The sequence below is a fragment of the Pseudophryne corroboree genome (assembly GCF_028390025.1).
Source record: "Pseudophryne corroboree isolate aPseCor3 chromosome 3 unlocalized genomic scaffold, aPseCor3.hap2 SUPER_3_unloc_12, whole genome shotgun sequence".
Lineage (NCBI taxonomy): Eukaryota > Metazoa > Chordata > Amphibia > Anura > Myobatrachidae > Pseudophryne > Pseudophryne corroboree.
Genome location: NW_026967500.1, coordinates 2770417 through 2782894, shown reverse-complemented (window position 1 = coordinate 2782894; position 12478 = coordinate 2770417). Strand labels below are relative to the sequence as shown.

The window sequence follows — 12478 nt, the reverse complement described above, 5'->3', positions numbered from 1 at the left end:
GGTGATGACTGGAGAGATGACTGCTGGGAATGGGGCATTATACAGTAACACCGGGGGATGTGTCTGGGTGATGACTGGAGAGGTGACTGCTGGGAATGGGGCATTATTCAGTAACACCAGGGGATGTGTCTGGGTGATGACTGTAGAGGTGACTGCTGGGAATGGGACATTATACAGTAACACCGGGGGATGTGTCTTGGTGATGACTGGAGAGGTGACTGCTGGGAATGGGGCATTATACAGTAACACCAGGGGACGTGTCTGGGTGATGACTGGAGAGGTGACTGCTGGGAATGGGGTATTATTCAGTAACACCGGGGGACGTGTCTGGGTGGTGACTGGAGAGCTGACTGCTGGGAATGGGACATTATACAGTAACACCAGGGGATGTGTCTGGGTGATGACTGGAGAGGTGAGTGCTGGGAATGGGACATTATACAGTAACACCAGGGGACGTGTCTGGGTGATGACTGGAGAGGTGACTGCTGGGAATGGGACATTATACAGTAACACCGGGGGATGTGTCTTGGTGATGACTGGAGAGGTGACTGCTGGGAATGGGACATTATACAGTAACACCGGGGGATGTGTCTTGGTGATGACTGGAGAGGTGACTGCTGGGAATGGGGCATTATACAGTAACACCAGGGGATGTGTCTGGGTGATGACTGGAGAGGTGACTGCTGGGAATGGGACATTAAACAGTAACACCAGGGGATGTGTCTGGGTGATGACTGGAGAGATGACTGCTGGGAATGGGGCATTATACAGTAACACCGGGGGATGTGTCTGGGTGATGACTGGAGAGGTGACTGCTGGGAATGGGGCATTATTCAGTAACACCAGGGGATGTGTCTGGGTGATGACTGTAGAGGTGACTGCTGGGAATGGGACATTATACAGTAACACCGGGGGATGTGTCTTGGTGATGACTGGAGAGGTGACTGCTGGGAATGGGGCATTATACAGTAACACCAGGGGACGTGTCTGGGTGATGACTGGAGAGGTGACTGCTGGGAATGGGGCATTATACAGTAACACCAGTGGATATGTCTGGGTGATGACTGGAGAGGTGACTGCTGGGAATGGGACATTATACAGTAATACCGGGGGATGTGTCTGGGTGATGACTGGAAAGGTGACTGCTGGGAATGGGACATTATACAGTAACACCAGCGGATATTTCTGGGTGATGACTGGAGAGGCGACTGCTGGGAATGGGGCATTATACAGTAATACCGGGGGATGTGTCTGGGTGATGACTGGAAAGGTGACCACTGGGAATGGGACATTATACAGTAACACCAGTGGATATGTCTGGGTGGTGACTGGAGAGGTGACTGCTGGGAATGGGACATTATACAGTAACACCAGGGGTCGTGTCTGGGTGATGACTGGAGAGGTGACTGCTGAGAATGGGACATTATACAGTAATACCGGGGGATGTGTCTTGGTGATGACTGGAGAGGTGACTGCTGGGAATGGGCATTATACAGTAACACCAGGGGTCGTGTCTGGGTGATGACTGGAGAGGTGACTGCTGGGAATGGGACATTATACAGTAACACCAGGGGACGTGTCTGGGTGATGACTGGAGAGGTGACTGCTGGAAATGGGACATTATACAGTAACACCAGGGGATGTGTCCGGGTGATGACTGGAGAGGTGACTGCTGGGAATGGGACATTGTACAGTAACACCAGGAGATGTGTCTGGGTGATTACTATATCACTGTGTGTGTCAGGTTCCTATAAGGTGTCAGGATGTCACTGTCTATATCTCCATGCAGGACGGGGAGTATATAGAGGAACACAGGGGTCTGTACAAGGACGTGATGATGGAGAATCACCGGCCCCTCACATCACTGGGTAAGAGGAGACTGTCATGTATTGTACAGGGGAGAGCAGGTATGGGGGCCCCTACATACACGCATCATCTGATAATCACATATATATACACTGTACTCAGTCACTGTGTGTCTCCTACAGATGGGCCCAGTAACAGAGATACCCCAGAGAGATGTCTCCGTCCTCTGTATTCCCAGGATTGTACAGAGGAGAATCACAGGATCCCACAGGAGGATCAGGTAGGTGGGATTTAGGGTCTCACCAATATACCAAAGTGACTGTCACTATATGATCTGTAGAGGAGCTGTGTGTCTTATACACTGATATTATACTGTTTCACCTCAGTTTAATCTGACTGTATGCAAATGTCATTATAGTGTTTTTTTTTCTTTTTAGGTAGAACGTCTGTCTGATATAAAGGCAGAAGATATAGAGGGAGAAGAAGAGACGTATGTGACTGATATAAAGACAGCAGATATAGAGGGAGAAGAAGAGACGTATGTGACTGATATAAAGGCAGAAGATATAGCGGGAGAAGAAGAGACGTATGTGACTGATATAAAGGCAGAAGATATAGAGGGAGAAGAAGAGACGTATGTGACTGATATGAAGGCAGAAGATACAGAGGGAGAAGAAGAGACGTATATGACTGATATAAAGGCAGAAGATATAGAGGGAGAAGAAGAGACGTATGTGACTGATATAAAGGCAGAAGATATAGAGGGAGAAGAAGAGACGTATGTGACTGATATAAAGGCAGAAGATATAGCGGGAGAAGAAGTGACGTATGTGACTGATATAAAGGCAGAAGATATAGAGGGAGAAGAAGAGACGTATGTGACTGATATGAAGGCAGAAGATACAGAGGGAGAAGAAGAGACGTATATGACTGATATAAAGGCAGAAGATGTAGAGGGAGAAGAAGAGACGTATGTGACTGATAGAAAGGCAGAAGATATAGAGGGAGAAGAAGAGACGCATGTGACGGGTGATCAGCAATGTAAGGAGGAGGAACTCAGCACAGGTGAGTAATAACCACTTTTCTCTGACGTCCTAGTGGATGCTGGGTACTCCGTAAAGACCATGGGGAATAGACGGGCTCCGCAGGAGACTGGGCACTCTTAAAAGAAAGATTAGGTACTATATCTGGTGTGCACTGGCTCCTCCCTCTATGCCCCTCCTCCAGACCTCAGTTAGAATCTGTGCCCGGCCAGAGCTGGATGCAACCTAGGGGCTCTCCTGAGCTTCCTAGAAAAGAAAGTTTCTCTAATGTCCCAGTGGATGCTGGGGACTCCGTAAGGACCATGGGGAATAGCGGCTCCGCAGGAGACTGGGCACATCTAAAGAAAGATTTAGGACTATCTGGTGTGCACTGGCTCCTCCCCCTATGACCCTCCTCCAGACCTCAGTTAGATTTCTGTGCCCGGCCGAGCTGGATGCACACTAGGGGCTCTCCTGAGCTCCTAGAAAGAAAGTATAGTTTAGGTTTTTTATTTTACAGTGAGACCTGCTGGCAACAGGCTCACTGCAACGAGGGACTAAGGGGAGAAGAAGCGAACCTACCTAACTGGTGGTAGCTTGGGCTTCTTAGGCTACTGGACACCATTGGCTCCAGAGGGAACGCACACAGGACCCTACCTCGTCGTCCGGTCCCGGAGCCGCGCCGTCGTCCCCCTTACAGAGCCAGAAGCAAGAAGTGTCCGGAAAATCGGCGGCTGAAGACTTCTGTCTTCTCCAAGGTAGCGCACAGCACTGCAGCTGTGCGCTATTGCTCCTCATGCACACCACACACTCCGGTCACTGATGGGTGCAGGGCGCTGGGTGGGGGGGCGCCCTGAGCAGCAATATTAACACCTTGGCTGGCAAAACTGACTCCATATATAGCCCCAGAGGCTATATAGGTGTAAATTACCCCTGCCAGAGTTACACAAACAGCGGGAGAAAGCCCGCCGAAAATGGGGCTGAGCCATCTCCCTCAGCACACTGGCGCCATTTTCCCTCACAGCTCCGCTGGAAGGATCGCTCCCTGGCTCTCCCCTGCAGTCCTGCACTACAGAAAGGGTAAAAAAGAGAGGGGGGGCCAATAAATTTATTTGCAGTAATACAAGCAGCTATAAGGGAAAACACTCTGTATAGTGATATCCCTCTGTTATATAGCGCTCTGGTGTGTGCTGGCATACTCTCCCTCTGTCTCCCCAAAGGGCTTTGTGGGGTCCTGTCCTCTGTCAGAGCATTCCCTGTGTGTGTGCTGTGTGTCGGTACTGCTGTGTCGACATGTATGATGAGGAAAATGATGTGGAGGCAGAGCAAATGCCTGTGAATGTGATGTCACCCCCTGCGGGGTCGACACCTGTGTGGATGGACTTATGGAAGGAATTACGTGACAGTGTCAGCTCCTTACATAAAAGGTTTGACGACATAGGACAGCCGGCTACTCAGCTTGTGCCTGTCCAAGCGTCTCCAATGTCATCAGGGGCTCTAAAACGCCCGCTACCTCAGATGGCAGACACAGATGTTGACACGGATACAGAGTGTCGACGACTATGAGACTAGTGTACCTTCCAATAGGACCACCCGTTACATGATTGAGGCAATGAAGAATGTATTGCACATTTCTGATAATACCCCAGGTACCACAAAAAAGGTATTATGTTTGGTGAGAAAAAACTACCTGTAGTTTTTCCTGCATCTGAGGAATTAAATGAAGTGTGTGAGGAAGCGTGGACTTCCCCCGATAAGAAATTGATAATTTCTAAACCGTTATTGGCAGCGTACCCTTTCCCGCCAGAGGATAGGTCACGTTGGGAAATACCCCCTAGGGTAGATAAAGCGCTTACACTTTTATCAAAAAAGGTGGCACTACCGTCTCCGGATACGGCCGCCCTGAAGGAACCTGCTGATAGAAAGCAGGAGGCTACCCTAAAGGCTATATATACACACACGGGCATTATATTGCGACCAGCGATTGCATCGGCATGGATGTGCAGTGCTGCAGCTACGTGGTCAGATTCCCTGTCGGATAATATTGATACTATGGATAGGGACAATATTTTGCTGACGATAGAGCATATAAAAGACGCCGTCTTATACATGCGCGATGCACAGAGGGATATTTGCCGGCTGGCATCAAAAATAAGCGCAATGTCCATCGCCGCCAGAAGGGGGTTATGGACTTGGCAGTGGTCAGGTGATGCCGATTCAAAAAGACACATGGAAGTGTTGCCTTATAGAGGGGTACAGGCTGGAATTCGAGACGTCTCCCCTCCGCCGTTTCCTAAAATCTGCCTTACCAGCAACTCCCTCTGCCAGGGAGACAGTGTTGGTGGCTATCCAAAAACTATTTTCACAACAAGTGATTGTCAAGGTACCCCTCCTTCAACAAGGAAAGGGTTACTATTCCACAATGTTTGTGGTACCGAAACCGGACGGTTCGGTGAGACCCATCTTAAATTTAAAATCCTTGAACACATATATCAAAAGATTCAAGTTCAAGATGGAATCGCTCAGGGCGGTTATTGCAAGCCTGGACAAGGGGGATTACATGGTCTCCCTGGACATCAAGGATGCCTACCTGCATGTCCCCATTTACCCTCCTCACCAGGAGTACCTCAGGTTTGTGGTACAGGACTGTCACTATCAGTTCCAGACGCTGCCTTTTGGGTTATCCACGGCACCGAGGGTCTTTACCAAGGTAATGGCCGAAATGATGATACTCCTTCGGAAGAAGGGGGTTTTAATTATCCCGTACTTGGACGATCTCCTGATAAAGGCGAGGTCCAAGGAGCAGTTGTTAGTGGGTGTAGCACTTTCTCGGGAAGTGCTGCAGCAGCACGGCTGGATTCTCAATATCCCAAAGTCACAGCTGGTCCCGACGACACGTCTTCTGTTCCTGGGAATGATTCTGGACACAGACCAGAAAAAAGTGTTTCTTCCAGTGGAAAAAGCCGAGGAGTTGTCATCTCCAGTCAGAAACCTCCTAAAACTGGGACAGGTGTCGGTACATCAATGCACGCGAGTCCTGGGAAAAATTCGGAAGGTTCCATGCAAGAATTTTCCAGTGGGACCTGTTGGACAAATGGTCCGGGTCGCATCTCCAGATGCAGCAGCGGATAACCCTGTCAGCAAGGACCAGGGTGTCACTACTGTGGTGGCTGCAGAGGGCTCATCTTCTAGAGGGCCGCAGATTCGGAATACAGGACTGGGTCCTGGTGACCACGGATGCCAGCCTTCGGGGCTGGGGAGCGGTCACACGAGGAAGAAATTTCCAGGGACTGTGGTCAAATCAGGAGATTTCACTTCACATAAATATTCTGGAGCTAAGAGCCATTTACAATGCCCTAAGCCAAGCAAGACCCCTGCTTCAAAGCCAGCCGGTACTGATCCAATCGGACAACATCACGGCGGTCGCCCATGTAAACAGACAGGGCGGCACAAGAAGCAGGAGGACAATGGCAGAAGCCACAAGGATTCTCCGATGGGCGGAAAATCACGTGTTAGCACTGGCAGCAGTGTTCATTCCGGGAGTGGTGATAATGTCGATTTGATTACCTTATAATATTCACTATATATGGGTAAGAGACTAAGTACGCAATTGGCGTATGAGGTACCGTAAGGGTACGCACTTAGCGTAGCAGACGCTTAGCCGTGGTCGAGACGCACGAGCGGCACGTTCGCTCACGGCTTAATGCGTAGAGTCAAGCACGCTATAGGCTGCAGACTAACGTAATGATACGCTACCAGCGTAGCGGACGCTCGAGACCACGAGGAGATCACGAGCTGCGCAGACGCTCACAAGATGACAATCAGTAAACCTTGAATGTAACACACAGAAAAGATACTCTTATGCTGTAAACCTTGTACTGAAACACTGTAGCAATATAACGCTGCTTAACCTTAATAATACCAAAGCTGTTTGAGCGATCGGGACGCTCCTATTACCCTCTGCAAATGTAATGAACACACGAAACCTTGCTAAGGTTCCAACACCTTTACTAACAAGCTTTTAGTTATATCGAAAAGAGAAACAGTTAACAAGTCATACACTACAAACTAACGTATAATTCTAACAGGATATCTAGACAGAAATATACGCAATAGTAAACAATCGCAAATACAAATACTTAGACTAAGTATGAATGGCTAACATTACACGGGTAACAAAGTGGCCACAGAGAAACATACCATACGGGGAACACTCGCAGGCGCAACCGGAATCCAGTCCTCCAATTATCAGCGATAACTGTTGAAGAGAGAGTACTGGCCGGTCTGGGGACAGTGACCCTTATATACACAACATACAGTGTACTTCAAAGGGCCCTACAACCTTATTGTTCATTGGACACAGGAATGTCTCTCTGCACTATAACAAAAGGTCATAGGTGGATTTGAACAGGTGGGCTGTGACTATTTCAAACAGCTCAGGTGGGAGGGAATCTCCGGATTCCCGCCGCATGGATAATGAACTGCAAATATAGGAAATGTCCAGAAATTACTAATGGCCATAACTATACGCAGGAGCGTTTAATCTATACCTAACCAACACCGGATTGTTGCTATTAAAATACTCTTCGGTTAGGTACCAGACACCACTGTTCAACCTTAGACAGACCCTTTGTATCACGAAAAGAGGGATTCCCATGTCCATGAGCAAGTCACTTTAACCAAACTTACAGTTATTACTAAGGGGAACATTACCTATAAAACCTGCTATATGGATTTATTAAGGAGCGATTGAGTCGCTCGCTAGACGCACACAAACTCTACCGTAAGTGCACATACCATGCGCTCAAGCGCACGCCCGTAGAGGCGCCGTCACGCATTTGCGAGTATGTGCACGCACGCCAGTGAAAGTGCATGTGCAGCGGGCAAGCGCATGAGGTGAATATATGGCAACGTGCAGCGTGATATTTTTCTGACTTTGACAGTCCACCCTTTGGCAGTCACCAATAGCTGCCACTTCCTAAAACAGTTCAAAAGGAGAAAAATATGTCATATGTAATACATTTCTATGATTGGGTAAGGGAGAAGAGAAGAAGGTGGGAAAAAGGTATGACCTAGTGAGATAGTAGAAGCATGTGTGTATGAGTCCATGTTTGAGGGGTCATGTATCATCGTGCCGTACGTGTTTTAAATCAAGCTTCGAGGTATTGTGAAGTATACATTTGAATTCCTTCTTATCCCGTATTAAGGGTCTGTGGATGGGCTGTCAAACTTTACCGAGCTCTCTTCGGCTTTTGGTTGTAACAAAATGGGGGAGCACATTTTAGTTGATACATGAATGGGGGGGATATGTGAGTGCTGATATCTGTGCCTATATTCCCTATCGACTATATGTGTCATTACCTGAAGGTTGTAGAAATGAAGATAAGAAGCAATTATGGTAAATGCAGTCATAAACTATGTGAGTTTAATATACATTTGCCGATTGAGGTCTTGTCTTGTGTCTTGTCTCGATGTACATGTTGACTGTAGTCTCCCGATGCTTTTGCTATAATTGCTTGAGCAAAAATCTTTCTCAATGTTCATAGACTTAAAATCTTTGAAGTGTTGAGCTATCGTAAAATTTAAAGTCACTAGGGATATTGGGGGTCTATGGCATTGTCCATCAGTGGTCTGTATAAAAGGTTGTCAAATTCCTCTTCCAAGCGGATGTCTTTGTACCTTGGAGGAAAACAAAGGAGAAACGGGTGAAAGAAACGGACCGTGGAATCACATTTTCATCACAACATTGTCTCTATCGTTGGGTCATAAATCAAATTAGTCGTTGTTATTACAGTATCTTCACTTCTTAAACTCATCACTCGGGCACTACGTTTACACTTTGTTAAAACCCGAACGCATCTAAATATCAGACCGACCAATATGATGACACCCAGAATACACAAAAGAAATTTCCCTACATCCATGATAATACCTTGGGCCCATTCTCCTAAACCAGAGAACCAATTTCGTGGGTTCAACCATGACACCCAACTGGTCAGCTCATTACCCACAGCAGCAAGGGTGAGATTGTGTTTCCTTCGGAACTCCCATTTTAATTGCAAGATGTCATCCATCTTTTGGTCTATGACCTCGACCGGGTCCTCAGTGCTGTTTGTAATATACGTGCAACACTTTATTCCATATTGAGTCGCTAGGGTAACACAATACGCGCCTGTCACAGCTGTGAGATAATTGAGAATCATCCTATGCTGAACCAGTTCTGTTTTGTAGGCTTGTAACTCTCTCCCAGTATACCTGAATGTGTCATCATACATTTCGGTGATATTGTCTGATAAATTTGCAAGCGCAGATATATATCTATAATTCAACACTCCTCTGGCGGTACGAGTGATATCTAACGCGAGTAGGACTTGAATCCCGGTGGTTTCATGGATCAGGTCAGAGGCCGGATGCTCTGTTCTTTCTATCAGGTGCCGTTTAACGATGTGCTCGTAATGAGTGTGAGTATAAGGAGCTTGGGCACCACGGTGAATATCTTTCATTTTAGTGTGGGATACAGTCATTATGTCAAAGTCAGAAAAATGTCTCTATGCACGTTGCCATATTTGCACCGCACACTGGTCCGCGCTGCGCATGCGTACGCTCTCCCGTGAAGGCGCATACCCGCAATAGCGTGCACTCGCAGGCGCGGTATGCGTATTTACGGTAGAGTTTATGTAGTCGTAGCGTGCGACTCATTCGTTACATATTTTCACAATTAATGTAGTTTGTAGATCATGATCCCTTTGATAGATTCTGAAAGTTTGGTTAATATAGAATGTCCCTGAGCTGAGGAATCCCTCTTTGCATCGTACGAAGGGTCTAACAGGAATCATACAGCAGTGTTTGGTACCCATCGGAAGAGTATTTAATTAGCAATATTCCGGTGTTGGTTTGGAGCGTATTAATCGCTCGTGCGAATAGTTATGGACATAAGAAGTTTATGTCCATTTCTATTATTTACACATACTCAGGTATGCGGCGGGAAACCCAGTTTCCCACCCACCTGAGCTGTTGGAAATCGTCACAGCCCACCTGTATGAATCACCCTATGACCTTTTGTTATGATGCAGGGCCGAATTCCTTCGGCCAATGGACAATGGGATTGTAGGACCATGAGATTGCATTGTGTGTGGGGCATAAATAGGCAGGCCGACCACATCCAGCTCTCACTCTCTCATCAACGGTTATCTGCTGATAGCCGGGAGCTGGATATCGAGGCGCAGGCGATCATACCCTTTGTGCGTAAGTTTTCTCTCCGTAATCATTGTCTTACTGTGAGCCAATTTCTCTCATCTCTCCCCGTCTCTCTCTCTCTCCTCTTTTCTCTTATATCTCTCATAGTATTATAGTATTGTATTGTATTGCATTTAGGTCAGTGTAGTATTGTCTTTTTGTATTTATTGTTTAGTTCTGTGGTTAGGAAGTCTTTGTTATAGTGGAGTGTATCATTTGTACTGTTATCCCCTTTTTACAAATATATTAGATATAATACAGTTAATAGGCTTTGGAACCTAAACCAGTATCTGTGTATTTTCTATAGTGTTAAGTGTTCACTTGAGCGTCGGTGACGCTCAAGCAGCTTTGTAGTTAGTCAGGTTACACAAGGTTGCACTTACACCCTGTATTCACATTAAGTTATTCTGTGTATTTCATTAGTATAAGGTTTAAACATTAAGGTATAGCGTTGTGAGCGTCTGCGCCGCTGGTGACCTCCTCGTGGTCTCGAGCGTATGCTACGCCATAGCGAATCATTACTCTAGTCATAACCAATAACGGGTCCTGTGATCACTGGCCGTGAGCGAACGTGACGCTTGAGCGTCTCGCCTACGGCGGAGAGATCGTTACGCAAATAGCGTACCCTTACGGTACTTCTTAAGCAAACAGCGTACAGTGGCCCTCATTCCGAGTTGTTCGCTCGGAGATTTTCATCGCATCGCAGTGAGAATTCTCTTAGTGCGCATGCGCAATGTTCGCACTGCGACTGCGCCAAGTAACTTTACTATGATGAAAGTAAGTTTACTCACGGCATTTTCATCGCTCCGACGTTCGCATTGTGATTGACAGGAAATGGGTTTTACTGGGCGGATGCACGGCGTTTTAGGGGCGTGTGGCTGGAAACGCTACCGTTTCCGGAAAAAACGCAGGAGTGGCCGGAGAAACGGTGGGAGTGCCTGGGCGAACGCTGGGTGTGTTTATGACGTCAGCCAGGAACGAAAAGCACTGAACTGATCGCACAGGCAGAGTAAGTCTGAAGCTACTCAGAAACTGCTAACTCGTTTGTAATCGCAATATTGCGCGTACGTCGGTCGCAATTTTAAGAAGCTAAGATTCACTCCCAGTAGGCGGCGGCTTAGCGTGTGTAACTCTGCTACATTCGCCTTGCGAGCGAACAACTCGGAATGAGGGCCAGTGTTCTTAGACTTCATAAAGGGTTGTTTATACGACAAAGGAATTTAGCATTGTCAATTGGGGACTCGTCCTATCCTTCTCATATCTGCACTAGGTAGATCAGCAGACACTATCCCCCAGCAAAGGGTGGGAGGTTGTCTCCCAGTGCTGACGGGATAAGCGTCTGCTTCGCTTAGATAAAGAGTGCTGAAGGAATCCGGGAACCGGAAGTAAGAACAAAACGCTTGTGTCTTTTAAAACTGTTTTATTTCTCTTCTGTCTTGCGTATACACGCACGCATACAGATATATCTGCATTTCTTTTTCATTTTCGTATATCACTATTCCTGTTTGCCAAATTTTTATAGTTGATAGAAAGTGCTAAAAGAGATTTGCTGTTATTTCATAGTAGAGGTAATAGTTAAAGTATAGAACAACACACGATCTGCCTGGGAGATAAGGCAGTCAGTGTGGATTGCGGTAGATGATCAGGGATCATTTACATTGATAAAAGTATATATTGTGTTACGGTGGATCTTTGCATTGCGTACACGTGTCGCTAACAAAGACTAGCGTACGCAATCCAAAAGGCAGACGCACGCAGCGTACATTACGCAACGTAGCGTCCGGTTACACTCACGTAGCTCAAGTCACGAAAAAGGTGAATTAGCGCAAAGCGATAATTAGCGCAAAGGCGATAAGTAACGCACAGCGGTAGATAACGCAATGCGGTAAATAACGCAAATCTATTTTTGGAAAAATCTGAAATTTAGTTTAACAGATCCTACTCCTAATTGGTAACACTGTTGGACTGAAGACAATTTCTGCGCAGAAATAGATATAGAAACAAAGTGTACATGTGTTGAGTGAGTGTGGTTTTGTATACATAAGTTTATACAACTTTAAGGTGGAACCAAAAGGAAAGCCGGGTACTCGTCAAGGGACATACGTGTAAGTGACATATACGGTGGCTAGGGAGGCATCCCTGGTTAAATAATATTTGAGCATTAGAGTATAGCGGACCATAAGGTAACAAGACCAGGAGGTCATAAGGTAACAAGACCAGGAGGTCATAAGGTAACAAGACCAGGAGGTCGTAAGGTAAAAGGTCCGCTATAAAAGTCCAGTGGCACAACGCCTGGGGTGTTGGTGCAGAACCCATATAGGCCATACAAGCTCTTGCTGAAGGAATCGCGGCCGGAAACATCGATTCCATTGATCTTTCAGTACATAACAAGTAGTGCTTGTGTACTGAACGAT

The 12478-nt window shown here is 46.8% G+C and overlaps 1 protein-coding gene across 1 annotated transcript in view; it reads left to right on the top strand.

The window, feature by feature from the left end:
* The first annotated feature begins 1797 nt into the window (after positions 1-1797).
* LOC134983311 (zinc finger protein 665-like) overlaps positions 1798-12478 on the top strand; it is a 198444-nt gene continuing 187763 nt past the window's right edge. The window contains exons 1-2 of the mRNA XM_063949028.1: positions 1798-1868; positions 1989-2090. Of these exons, the coding sequence (XP_063805098.1) occupies positions 1835-1868; positions 1989-2090 (136 nt within the window). The 5' untranslated portion in view covers positions 1798-1834. The remainder of the gene's footprint in view (positions 1869-1988; positions 2091-12478) is intronic.